Genomic DNA, 13,481 nt, shown 5'->3' with positions numbered 1-13,481 from the left:
TCGAGGCTGCCCTCCGATGTTGGCGACTCCTTCCTCTGTTTTTCTCGTTCCGCTTGTCTTGCCGTTTGGTTGTAAGGTGACCCAGCACCTTCGTTCTTCCCGTTGTAATGTCACCACCCTTATAATCCTGGCCGCTTGATGGCTTTGTTAATTCAAAGTCGGTCTTGGTTCGGGCCTTTCTCGGGCGCGGCCTTAGCCTTTTCTCTAAAAAAAGCTGGAGACATATTGTACTCCATCGTGGCTTCATGGTACCAAGTTCCATGGCATTGCTACAAACATTGTGAAGTTTGTGGTACATCCTATGACAGTGGCTGACCGACACGTGCATATGCTCCGTAGAAAAAACTTGTTTTCATCAAATGGATCAAAAAGAAGCAAAGAAGTGTGGCGAGACCGCGCCGCGAGACGGTTGGCACGCTAGAGCCAAGTGTGTACAACGGTCGGTTTGTTCGCATTTTAAAGCTTTGGCCTCATCGGATTCGACGAGCACCGTGAATTACTACCTCTCCATATTCCCAAGGCACTTTAATCACTTGCTGATCAGTTCCCCATGCGTGCGTACGAGATTTCCTTCTCCTCGGTTTTAAAACAAGCCGTAGTAGGCCACCGGAATGTCCTCACCTCGCCCCTTGGACTCCACCTGAACTATGGCCGCCATCAACATCAAGCTCGCCGTGGACAGATCCTGCAACCGTGTGTTGTTCGCCGACGCCGGCTCCGACTTTGTCGACGTGCTCCTTAGCTTCCTCACGCTTCCCCTCTCCGCCATCCAGTCCTGCTCAGCAGGCGCGCCATCGCCAGGATGCCTCTCCAACCTCTGTGACAGCGTAGAGCGCCTCAGGAATAGTAGGCTGCTGAAGGTTGAGGCCTGCCATGGCATGCTTCTCACCCCTGCTCATACCGATGAGTTCAAGTATGTTTATAACTACTTCTGGAGCATTACCCCCTGGAGTATATGCTACTCCGTACAATCTGAGTACGCTTTCAGTTATTCTTCTTGTTTTTTACTTGACTAAATCTCATTGTCAGGCTCTACAAGTCAGCTAACAGTTACTGCAACGAAGTCCTTATCAAGGGCTCCAAATGTTGCGTAGCCATGGCCAGACTCCTGCATGTCTACAACCAAGCAGGCATCAGAGAGGCGTTTGTAAGTGGCAAAGAACGGTTTGTGATCAGTGATGACATGACAATCAAACTGGCATCCACCAGCAGCATGCAGTCACTGGCGCAGGCGTTCGATTCTGATGGAATCGGCCATGACTTTGAGGTGATCCTAGCTAGCGTCGGCTGGCAGAGGGTAAGATGATCGGTTAGTATATACGACGTTGTTTTTGTTTGGATTGTAGCAGAGTCATTTATTTTCTAATACTCTGCACTTGCTTTTGATTTAGGTTTTTATTCATGCTGAAGGCATCCCTTTCTTCAGATACCGTACTCACTGATGCATTCCTATCAAAAAGGACTGATAATTTGAAACCGATCATCGGTCAGAAAATTCTACCGTCCGATCAACATTCTGCAGGTTCTTCACCAGAAAGCAAGATCAAGATCTTCTACGACACCAGTGAGAAGAAGGTTCGTGGACCTGCTCCTCGGTTTCTTGACTTACCCAGTGAGTTGTGTGATCAAGCACACGGGAGTCGGCACTTGCCATCTTGGCAGGTTCTTGGACAGTCTTTACCGCAACGTCATCGATCTCGACGATGCTGGGTGCTTAACAGGTATCATCCCCAAGATGAATTTGCTGGATCCAAGCCTTAAACCGTTCGACATTTTCAGCAACGTCCTGTGTCGGCCGCTAGATTGCCACTGCCGGAAAGACACGGTGCCAGAGCTCACATATTGTTGCTGCCATCCTGAGCTTGTGGAGGACCGGAAGTACGTCGTAGGCGATGATCTACTTATACATCAGGCCTCTGCCGTGTCTCTGATGAAGCATTGGTGTGGGAGAAACAAGGCTATGGTAGTGGAGATGGACTTTACCATCGGGAAGCCGGAGGTACTCTAGCTTGTGAACTAGTATTGCCAAACTAACATTTTGTAATTCAGTTTGCTAGGGTTTCTATTAATAATTTTGGTGGTCTTGCAGGCAGTTGCGCTGCTGCGAGCCGTGCTTACTTCGAAGTCGGTGCTCACCGACGTATTCTTCGACAGGCTGGAGGATCATTTCTCCAAGAAGAAGATGCAAATATTCGCTAGGATCCCCAGGGATAAGACGATAACCGTGGAGGTTGCGAGAGCCGACACCATTGCCACTGTCAAGAGCAGGATCAAGGATAAGGTGTCCATTCCAGCAGGATGTCGTCATGAGTTGGTCTACGGTAGCAGATATCTGAAAGACCGGTGCACCGTTGCCGAATGCAACCTCGTCAGAGAATGTACCGTCACCTGCGAATTCTACAAGAAATGATACATTATACAGACGGCCGCGACGAAGTCTGGTACTTGTTCTGGGCATCTAGCTCCTTTCCATCCAGTCACGGCTACGTGGTATGGACTCTCCTGTGATGGTCAGTCAGCTAGTGCGATTACAGACGATCAGGTGTCCGAGATGTGAGTGCTAGTAGGGCGCTCTGTGAGGGTGTTTCTGCTTTCTGTAACTATATAAGCTTCTGCGAGGGTGTCCGAGATATGATTGACCTGGTAACTAAGCTCGTAGGCGATGTTGGTTTTTTTTTTTCAAAGAAAAAACGCTTCTGTGGGAGTGTTTCTTCTTTCAATGTTTTTTTTTAGAATTTTGGAAGAACTGGAAACGCATCCCGTAGTGTTGGGGATCTAAAATAATGCAACACGCAAGAAGAAAACCACAATATTTTGCAAATATATAATTTGTGAAGAACATCAACAAATTGTTTAGTTTTTTTTTTGCGAGGGAACAAATTGTTTAGTTAACTGCAAAAAAAAAGAAGGAATATCAAGAAAACACTATAGGAAAAACATGTGTTGCCTAATGTTACGGCATAAGCCGCGTGTAATTTATCAAGTACTCAACTTACCCCAGTGTAAGCCGAGTATGATCCAAAATATACACGCAAATGCGAAAATGCTAGACGCACGGATGATTACGGGCGTTTTACAGGGCAACCTTCTAACAAATCTCTCTGCCTCCTTGATTTTCAGGGGGTGTGGGCCCTTCCTCCCCCAATCCTTAATTCTAATGGTCCACGTCAACCAGGGCGTGAAACCCCGTAAAAAAAACCATTGATGTAGCATTACTCCGGCAAATGCAGGGCCCTCGGCTTAGCACGCCGAGTACCTGCAAAACAACTCTCGGCATATTCCACAAAATACACTTGGCTTACACGTAAGTGTCGGCAAAGCAACTGCCACATGGCCGTTCTATAGTTTTGAAAGAACTGGAAATGCATCTCGTAGTGTTGGAGATCTAGGATAATGCAACACGCAAGAAGAAAACCACAATATTTTTTAAATATATAATTTGTGAAGAACATCAAGAGTTTGTTCAGTTAACGCCGGAGTATAATTAAAGGAATCGACGGAACAAGAGAAGGGGGGATGAGTGTCCGGAATAAAATTCATGGTTCCTAAACAGGGAATGAGTTATCAAAATATTAGATGTTGGGGTGTCTGGAAAAGGTGGATTCATATGAAAGAACAGCAACACGAACTCTTTTAGGCATAATTGACTTCAATGAGCTAAATGAAGCATGCTTTGACCGGAGCGACAAGGGTGGCCGCTAACCCTAGGCCCAAACCACCCCTTCCTCTCTCCATCATGCCCTCGTTGTCATTGGGCAAGCCCGTGTAGCACGAGGAGGGCGGCGGCGAGGCTCCATTCGGCAGCTACTCATTTCCATGGTGTCAGGCGCCCCCTCGCCTGCTGATAAGAGGCTCGGTGGTTTAGATCTGATCCCCATGGAGTTGTCGACGCGGCTCAATGTCATCCCATGTAGGCAAAGCATCCCTAGGATAGATATAGCTCCGAGGCTGGATACTCAATAGGGGAGCCCTTGTGCGGAGCATGCTGCGGTGGTGCGGTTGCCCCCTCCAGGAGGAGGCTAAGAGGTGTTCATCATTCTTTACCCTTGTGTTGCTAAAGGCTATGCCTTGGCGGGTTCTTCCCCGGCGAGGAGGTGTCTCCTTGACACTCGGAGTGGAAGACGTCCAACTCTTGGGTGGTGGTGGTCCTGTATCCATGGTTGCTAGTCATGTTGGCTCTCCTGGCAGCGGAGATGGTGATCTCGTGTGTCCCCGCATGGGGGCATTTGGAACCATGGGCAACAGTACGGTCTGGGATGGTGAACTAGTCAAACACTATTCGGACAGCTCTCGGGCGAGCCTCGTGGCGGTTTATTGATCTCCTTGGTTGTGTGGGTAATGGAGAGTGGTCCTAGTAAGGTTGTGCTAGCGATGTGGGCTCAGTGGACGGGTTTTTCAACAAGGTCTGAGGGAGGTACCAAACGAAATCTCGGCGCTACAGTGTTTGCGCAAGTTCCTGGCGGTGTCGAAGAATTCCCGGTGGGCGGCGGCTCCCTGTGCAGCGAAGAGATAGAGATGAGAGAGGGAGGGACGAGAATAGGGAAAGACCTAAGACGCGGCCCCACAATAGTTCACCGGTGGCGTTGACATTTTTTGCCATTTGGACATGATGAGCGGGCCCCAGTTGTCATAAACCTAATCAAATGTTAACCACTCGGCCATTTGGATTTTTTGAAACAACTAACCACACATTTGGTAGGTATCTGCGACAAACGAAAATATAATGGTTTTATGAAACCCTAACCGAAAAAATGGTAGTTTTATACTATTCACTCAGCTGTTGGGAGAGGTCTCCCGCAATTTTAATCTTTGCATCAATCTCTGAATAAGTGAAGATATAGCTGTGGATGGACTAAACCATATAGTAGAGCAAAAATAGTGAAAAGCAGTAAAGGATAAAGAGTAAACGAGCCTCAGTGTAATCGCACTCGCTCGGAGTAAAGGAGCTCTGGAATTGGGGACAAAAGCCTCCAAATTGGCCCCTCTGCTTTACTGTACCATCGATCCCCAACACCCAAATCCAGTCTCCACAGATTTCGACCACCTGCAAATCCATTGCGTCGTTCTTGGACGGACGTCCTCTGAACTTGTGCGAATAGTCTGCACCTATGGACTCCATCAAGATCAAGCTCGCCGTGGACAGGTCACGCAACCGCGTGCTGTTCGCTGATGCCGGCTCCGACTTCGTCGACGTCCTCCTCAGCTTCCTCACGCTCCCGCTCTCTGCCGTCAAGTTCTGTGCGGCGTCATCACCGGGATGCCTCTCCAACCTCTGCGACAGCGTCAGCCGCCTCACCGGAGGTAAGCTGCTCAAGGTTGAGGCCTGCCATGGCATGCTTCTCACGCCTTCGACCGCCCATGAGTTTGGAGGGTACGCATCTTCTCTTCCCTCTCTTCTCTATATGAAATTACGGATACGGATTAGTACATGAATACATGATAGTTCTTCTTAATTCATTTTCTTGACCTTGAATCCTTGGTTTTGTTAAAATTTACTTACATCTTACCGTGCCATGCCATCCTCAGGAGCAGTTTCTGCGATTCTCATGATACGTTTGTCAAGAACCAGCCGAACCTACAGGTAGATGGCGATTTCTGCAGGTGTTGGCAAGTCATGGCTAGACTTGTGCATGTCTACAACAAAGCGAGCTCTGGGTCTGGCATGTTCGTGAGGTGTAAAGAACAGTTTATGGTCAGCGATGACTTGACAATCATGCCAGCATCCACCAGGACCATGCAGTCGCTGGCTCGCAACTTCGGCCCTGGTGCCATCCTCAATGACTTTGAGGAGCTGGAAGTGTGCATCGGCTGGACGGAGGTAGCACTGCTTATTTCGAGCTCCGCTCTCTTTTTCATTGTAATTCTTGCGTGCTTTGAACTTTAATTGTGTGCATCGTATGATGCAGAGGCCGGTGGTGAAACCTTCCTTTTCCGAAAAAAAAAGGGCCGTTCACTCATCAATTCGTTTTCTCCACTAACTTGGATCCTTATTTTAGGTTGTAGCCATGCTGAAGGCTTCTCTGTCATCCGATACGATATTCACCGATATTTTTCTGCCCATGGGAACCAGTGATCATGATGCTCTTGCCACAGTGAAACCGAGCAACAACAAGAAAATCGTAGTAGCTCCCAATGAAGATTCCGGACCTCATGCTACACTAGAATGCAAGATCAAGCTTTTCTATGACGGGCAAAAGAAAAAGGTGATGTATGCTGAATGCAAGCATGAGTTTGTTGATCTGCTCCTTGGTTTCTTGGCTTACCCACTGGGCTGTGTGATCAAGAACATGTATGATAATGGCGTCACCTCTCCTCTGGGCAATGGTGGTGGCTTCGACAATCTGTACATCAGTGTCGTCCAACTCGACGCAGCAGGCTTCATAACAGGTGGGAAGCCCGCCGAGACTTTGCTGAATCCACCCCTTAGCCCGTTCAGCGTGCGCCCTAAGTGCGCCACTCTCAAAGAACACCAAGTGGAACCGGAAAACTTCATGGGTCTGGTACCATATAGCTGGTGTGCTGGCTGTTGTCATGACCTGGTCGAAGACCGAAACTATGTGGTGGACGATGATCTACTGCTGCACCAGGCCTCCGGGATGTCCGTGGCGAAGCACTGGTGCAGGCGAGACAACGCTAACGTTGTCGAGATGGAGATCACCATCGGGAAACCAGAGGTAAGGTAGCTAGAAGCCTAGAATTGTGCAGAACAATTACTAGATCCAGATTTAATTTGTTGTCTTGCAGGCTGTTCAGCTGCTGCAAGCCATGCTTACCTCGAGGACACCGCTGACCGACGTGTTCAATAACAGGCTGGAGGAACACTCCTCCCTGCAAAAAATGCAGATCTCTGTGGAGTTCCCTGCAGGTAAGATCATAACCGTGGAGGTTTCGAGATTCGACACCATTGCCACCGTCAAGAGCAGGATCAAGGATCAGGTGCCCATTCCAGAAGGTCTTCGTCATGAATTGTTCTATGGTATCAAAATTTTGGAGGATTCGTGCACCGCTGCCGAATACAATCTTGTCAGCAAATGTAGCATCGCCCTCGAATTTCGTGAATCAAACGACTAGGAAGACTACGACCGTTTGGTATGATGCCTGGTCGTGCAATCGTTTTGCCGCTGTTCAGTGAGTTCTGGTGACTGGTGGTAGTAGCAGTGTGTTCTGTCTGTCCTGTAATTTGACAGTGGTGGATGGTGCCTTGCTCTCCTGTAATGATCTGTCTGTCCAGTCTGCTTGAAAAACTTATCAGTTGCCTGAATGCAGGGGAACTTCTGTTCGTGGTGGTTTCTCCTTCGGATGGAAGGCGGAACCGCGGCGAGAAGCCGTAATCGGCATGTTGGTCAGTAAGACTGCAAATGCATCTCAACCAAGCAATGTTGGAGGTATTATAGAACATAATAATTGAACACACAAAAAATAAACCACATTATGTCATATTAATCCAATTTGCGAAGACAAAAAAGGGACTAGCAAAGGCAGAAACAGAATTCAGCATCTCAAAAAAAAAAAATTTGAAGCGGCCTACAGAAACTGGGCTCAGGCAAACCCCAGTGAAGCTTGGAGCCCAGACCACTGACATTATCCCAGCCTTTCCCAGCATAGAGAGTCAGCCGACGGCATAGGCGGCGAGTCCGGTAGTGAGTTAGCACACCTTTTTTTTCGGAAACAGTTAATTAAGCACATAATCAATCATCAATCTTATCCAAAAAGAAATCATCTGGCCTAATACAGTGTTATTTCTTATTAGAACCAGCGGCTGCCTCCTTTGAATCCTCAGTCGATCTCACAACGACGGCACGTCATTAATTAATCACATACTACTACAATCCTAAAAAAAAAATGTGATGTGACGACGAAAAAGAAAAAGGAAAATTAACAACAGAGCAGAGGCGGCAAGATGCATGCATGCATGCAGCCGCGCGGCGGAGGGGGGGCGGTCAGCGGTCGGCGGCGTGGCGGGGGCGGAGGATGCGGCACTGCTCGGAGACCTTCTGCTGGAGGTAGTAGGGGTGCAGCGGGTGGTCGTTGGCCAGGAACCCCCAGCGCCGGCCGTTGCGCGTGATCCTCAGCAACCGCAGCAGCAGCGCCTCCGCCAGGTCCCCGTCCCGGTCCCGCGCCACGAACCGCGCCACCCGCTCGATCCGGTGCCGCTCCTCCGCCGGCACCCGCTGCTCCAGCGACGACGGCGCCTCCATCATCGATCCGCTCGTTGGCGTTAGGGTTTGGATCGCGGCGAGAGAGACAGAGTCAGAGAGAGAGAGAGATTTCTCGTAGCCGTTTTATTTATACTGGACACTTGGATCCAACCCGCCCGTGGAGACACAAGACAGAACGGGAAGGTTTTTTTTTGGATAAATATTATCCTATTTTGGCAAGGAGTGAATCCCAGCCGTCCGATGCGGCCGAGGCGGACGCATGGGGCATCACGAACCGCTCACTAATTCCACCATTATTATCTAGATCCGCATAAGAAATTAATGGCGCCGTGCTATTTTTTCCCTACATTATTAATGTACTAGTAGTACATTTTTTTCATCAAAAAAAGTAGTACTATAATTTATTTTTTCATTTATGCAAGGGATATCATTTTTCCTTTTTATACGAAGGATTGTACATCATTTTTTTATCATTTTAATTACAACTGGATTTCCTATGGCTATAAATATACTGTTGAATTTCCTCTCCAAAGGCGGTCATGGCAAGGTTTTAATTCACGATGTAAATGATGAAAAGAGGCAGATATTATCCGATCTGGCAAATTCGAGAGGACGAAAACGGCGGCACACTTTGCATTCCTTGCTGGTAAAATATGAGCCAGTAGCATTTTTACAATGGTCGTTTTCAGGAGAAACATTTCTACCACATATGCCCGGAGGCATGAGATTTATCATAGGCACCAGCACCAGCAAGAGAATGAGGAAGGTATGTGCCCGGTCTTACGGATCTGCGCCGCCTGCTCATCCGTTCGCTCCGCTTCTTGGCTCCTCCTCGCCTCCGCGGCCTCCCTCTTCGCCTCTGCTCTGCGCCTCGCTGACGCCAGCTTCCGAGCAAGCCTGTCGTGCTCGTGAGCTCGCTTTGTTTCCATCTTCGCCTGCGATCCAGAGGAAAGTGATTTCATTAGATACTGAACGCTTGACTTTTTCTTTCAGTTTTCTTGCAAACTATTCGGCTATCAGCTATGAGCCGTACAATTCTATTTAGAGATGGTTTCATATGTTAATTCGGAGAAACTAAGCAGTTTTTTCACGAAATTCTGAAAAACTATGCTGTGCTTCTTATGCTGCAATGTCAGGGATTACAGATCAGACCTACGAAATTTCAAGATGTGCTTCAGATTAGAAGTTTCAGATCATCAACTAACAGTTCACTTCACTCCTTACATTAGTACTCCAAGCACAATTGCTAATATCAATATTTAGTCAACATCTCATGATATATACCTCTATGCTCTTCATTTCAGCTTCAATTTTTGCTCTCTGGTGATTTTCCCAAGCTTGGATCTTTACCTCTTCCCTCTGAAACCTACAAGAATTGCATGAATATAGATGATTAATTATCAATCTCGTTACGGGGGGAAATGCGCAATCAAGATGATATATACAAGTGTGCAAATCTTCAAATGGGTCAAGCTAGATGGTGTCTATCTCTTTGCGCATGTGTATACTTCTACCAAATGACCTGACCAGAATGTCATCACTGCAAGCTTAACTCAGTACTGAGTTGAGGATTGTTACATTACAGTTTAGCTAGTATCCGTTAGCGTTAGCAGATAGTGAAGAATGAGAAAATATACCTTGCAAGATACTTTGCTTTCTCTGCCTCCTGCCAGTCTGCAGCACGGGTCTCTCTGTCGATTTCTACAGCCTTATCAGCTGGAACATTTGCGAAATTTGCGGTGGCTCTCTCTTCCTTGCTTGCCCATGCAGCTATAGTCGTCTTGCCTAGCCGTTCGCCGAGATCCATGATTTCCTTCCTGGTATTCAAATGTAGCTCCTCCTCAGACATGCCCATCTTGCTGGAATCAATTGTACCGACACCAAATTCTACACTCCGGCTAGGAGTTGGCGTCCTAGTGGAGGTAGGGCTGGATGCTATTATCGGAGTCCCAGTCCGAGAGGGCTCCTGGCTGGCAATCGGAGTCATTTCTGTTCCCATATCTCTCATCGAGACAGACCGAATTACATGTTCTGGTTCGTCGACTGTTGGAGCAGTTTCTGCAGGTTTGATCGGATCGGGCTGCGCGGAACCTGCAGATATAGATTACCCAAAACAAAGTCAGCAGCACATTATAACTGTATCAACAAAACAAAAACAGAGATAACAAATTTCCTTTCTGGTTTAGCTGGAAACCCCACTTGAAACTGTTTGCTGGATAAAGAGAAAATAAGTGGTGAATAATGGCAGATTGGCTTTTCTGGCAAAGGAAACATCAGGCCAACTACAATGATAACATCAGAGTCAGGCCTTTTCGTGCACCAACTAATGTATCATGATGTTATGCTCTACTTGTCTCCGATTCAGCTGGCAATGACAACTTCAAATTTGCCGCGCAAACACTTCCAAACAATCCTTGACTCGATTCAGCATGCTGCATCATAAACAATCATGAAACATGCTAGGAGAACCTCCAAAGTTCAGACACACATGTTAGGATATACCAACCAGACACATGAAGCAATTGCTCTCAAGTCCCCACCGAAGCATTTTTCAGCTCATGATCACATCACAGTCGTTATCAAGTAGTAGTAAAACAGAGTGAGACAACATAAAAACATCAAAAGCATGGCAAATCGTTGCTTACCAACTGAATTATCAGGCAAGGTTCCGGTGTTTCTCGGCACCTCGGTGGCCACCTTAGCAGCGGCCGGTGGGCAGGCACCATGCTCAGGTAAAGCAAATGACGTCTTCTTCGGCGCGAACCCGGTGGCGCTCATCACACGGCCAGTACGGTTCGCCGTCGGGCTCGAAATCCACTTCTCGGCATCATCCCATTTTGACGGCGTCGGTCTAGAGAACGGCGGCAGCAGAGAAGACACCGCCGCCGGCCTCTTCACCGTGGTCGGCCCCGAAGAGCTGCTCTCGGAGTCGAAGCTGTCGTCGTCCGGAGCCCGGTTCCTTGATCTGTGGCCGCTGTTGCTGGACATCTCGGTGGAGGTGGAGCATTCCAAGCTCCCTGTGGACACGATCATTGGTACCCAAAGTGTTAGTGTTCAGTAAACTGTAGATGATACTATTTGATGAAGTGTAAGTTGGAGTTACTCCGATCGTCGAGCTCGCCGGAGTCGTTGGCCTCCGGCGAGGTGTCGTCGCCGGAGTGCTGGTGCTTCTCCAGCCCGAGAAGCATGGCTCGCAGCTTGGCCGGGGAGAATCCGCCCGACTGCATTGCAGAAGACAGAAAGAGCAGGGGAATTCAGCGAGACTGAAAGAAGGGGATCGGGACCGTTTTGTAGAGCGCTTTCCGCGGCGAATTGAACCGAGAAATTGCCAAATTCGACGGAATCACGCGAGAATGGACAAAAGGATCGTCAGCTTTTTAGAAAATCGTGCGCCCAAATGGCCAAGACCCGTCCCCATCCCGTGCTTCCACAGGCACCCGCTGAAAGCTACGGCGCATATTACTGACATCGTCGCCGAATTCAAGACGAAACAGAGCTGCTGAGCAGAGCAGTGGCATCGACTGGAGCAGGATGGCGAAAGCGGCAGCTTTTCGGCAAAGCGAGCGTCGCATTCGGGGCGGAAACGCCAAGAATGCAGGCCGGATTTGGGGGGAGAAGGGGAGAAGAAGAGAGGCCGGGCGCTGAAGGGGAACAGTCGTCAGTCAAATGTGGACCTGTCGCTGGAAAGCGCATGGAATTCGGCGACGGCGGGCAGGCATATGCCTGCCTGCTTTCCATCCAAGAACTGGTCATTATGGAGGGCACACCTCAAGAAGGATACAGAACGTTTGTAGTATTGCTAGCGGCGGAAACCTCGCCATGGCCAGGAACTGCGCGAGGGAATCCTATGCCACGGATAAGGAGCGAAATCACCGAATCGAGCCAAGATCGCCGGCGCCGAACTGCCAACGCCCTACAAACCGCAAATAAAACCAGAGCCGGCAGCCAAACCACCCGACTGCCGAGACTTGGAGTCGACCGCCATGAGAGGAGCAGGGAGGGAGCAGTGCCGCGCGCAAGAGGGCAGGGAGAGCGCCCAGAGAAGATCCGATCCGAATGAGAGTGAAAGCAAAGTGGCGGCGGGGAGGGGGGGTAGACGGCGAACGGACCTGGCGGTGGGGCGGGTCGTGGATGCGCTCGTAGTCCATGGGCGGCGGCAACGGCGGGGAGTTGGTTGGGGGTCCCGGCTGGCTGAATGAGGAGGAGTGGGGAGAAGAAGGGGAGGGGAGGGGACGAGGCAGGAAGATTAATTAACGAGCGGGGAGTGGGGACGTGCGGGCATGCGAGTGGTGGTGGCCGGTGGGGGGTGATTAGTCAATCAAGCCTGCTTGATTAACAAAACAATTTGCCTCCCACGATGCCATTAGTACTAATCAATCTACTAGGCGATTAAGAACGGGAGGGATTGCATTTGGGATTTGGAGGATTGCGAGGAGAATCGGGGGTTCGGTTGGATCCTTTTCCCGTTCTCCCGTGTTGAATCCATGCGCGCGCTTGTGTTTGTCAGCACACGAGCACGACTCGCTCGCTCGCTCGCCGGATCCCTCTTCTCCGGCCATTTGCATTTGTTTGTTCTACTAGTGACTTTGTCAAGCGCATCTCACTCTCTCAAGACTCGCTTGGTTAAGCAACAGCATTACGGCAACTCCAATGAGGCGACCCATTTCGTCCATCACCATCCGTTTGGGTCGGCGCCGCGCGTTCGCTTTCGTCCGCCTGCCGACCCATTCCCGGTCCATTTTATAAGGCGGATTTACGTCGGTGCGGACACAAGACCGGACGCGCGCGCTCGCCCTCTCTCCTCCCCGGGCCCGCTTGGCAGTGGCGCACACCCTCGCCCGCCGCGTACACAGATAAAAGAAAAGGTCAACTACTCGTCGCTTTCCGACTCCGACTCGGTAATGTCCTCCTCCGACGTCTGAATGTAGGCGTCAGCAGCCCGCTCGTCCTCGAAGCCCCACCCCGACGTCGTGCGGGAAGCGTTCACGCCACACCACAAAGGCTTCCACGTCCATCTCGGCTATGGCGAGGCGACGCTGCCGCCTCCGGTGGACACGACAATCCTCGTCAGTGAAAAGCCGCGGGAGGGGCGCGAGATCCTGCACCCGCTGGCTCGACACGTCGGAAAAATTCATCTCCCGACTAGGCCGCCGGAGGCGCCACGCCACCGCGTCGTACGCGCCGGCCGCCTCCTCTGCGGTGTCGAAGGTGCCGAGGATGAGGCGTTTCTCGCCAAACAAGATCTCGGAGGAGAAGGCGACGGAGCGGCGCTCGCGGACTCCGCGAAAAGCTGAAGCGCCCAGACGACGCATCGGCATTGGT

At 49.9% G+C, this 13,481-nt stretch overlaps 3 protein-coding genes and 1 pseudogene across 3 annotated transcripts; 2 read left to right on the top strand and 2 right to left on the bottom strand.

Moving 5' to 3' along the window:
• The first annotated feature begins 647 nt into the window (after nt 1-647).
• LOC119292976 lies at nt 648-2,410 on the top strand (annotated as a pseudogene).
• A 2,559-nt stretch (nt 2,411-4,969) lies between these two features.
• LOC119292061 lies at nt 4,970-7,300 on the top strand. Its single transcript, XM_037570891.1, has 4 exons — nt 4,970-5,371; nt 5,527-5,818; nt 5,997-6,674; nt 6,745-7,300. Exons 1-4 carry the CDS (start codon nt 5,109-5,111, stop codon nt 7,069-7,071), a joined length of 1,560 nt encoding a protein of 519 aa, XP_037426788.1. The 5' UTR covers nt 4,970-5,108; the 3' UTR covers nt 7,072-7,300.
• Nucleotides 7,301-7,750: 450 nt separating this feature from the next.
• Nucleotides 7,751-8,203, bottom strand: LOC119294184. The gene has a single exon (XM_037572424.1). It carries the CDS (start codon nt 8,199-8,201, stop codon nt 7,941-7,943), a length of 261 nt encoding a protein of 86 aa, XP_037428321.1. The 5' UTR covers nt 8,202-8,203; the 3' UTR covers nt 7,751-7,940.
• A 564-nt stretch (nt 8,204-8,767) lies between these two features.
• On the bottom strand, nt 8,768-12,413 carry LOC119292060. The gene is made up of 6 exons (XM_037570890.1): nt 12,269-12,413; nt 11,263-11,380; nt 10,805-11,176; nt 9,797-10,250; nt 9,444-9,525; nt 8,768-9,094 (listed from the first exon to the last, which is right to left on the bottom strand). Exons 1-6 carry the CDS (start codon nt 12,305-12,307, stop codon nt 8,891-8,893), a joined length of 1,269 nt encoding a protein of 422 aa, XP_037426787.1. The 5' UTR covers nt 12,308-12,413; the 3' UTR covers nt 8,768-8,890.
• Nucleotides 12,414-13,481: the final 1,068 nt, after the last annotated feature.

Source organism: Triticum dicoccoides, chromosome 4B (genome assembly GCF_002162155.2).
Source record: "Triticum dicoccoides isolate Atlit2015 ecotype Zavitan chromosome 4B, WEW_v2.0, whole genome shotgun sequence".
In the NCBI taxonomy this organism is placed as follows: domain Eukaryota; kingdom Viridiplantae; phylum Streptophyta; class Magnoliopsida; order Poales; family Poaceae; genus Triticum; species Triticum dicoccoides.
This window is presented reverse-complemented; position numbering and strand designations above follow the sequence as displayed.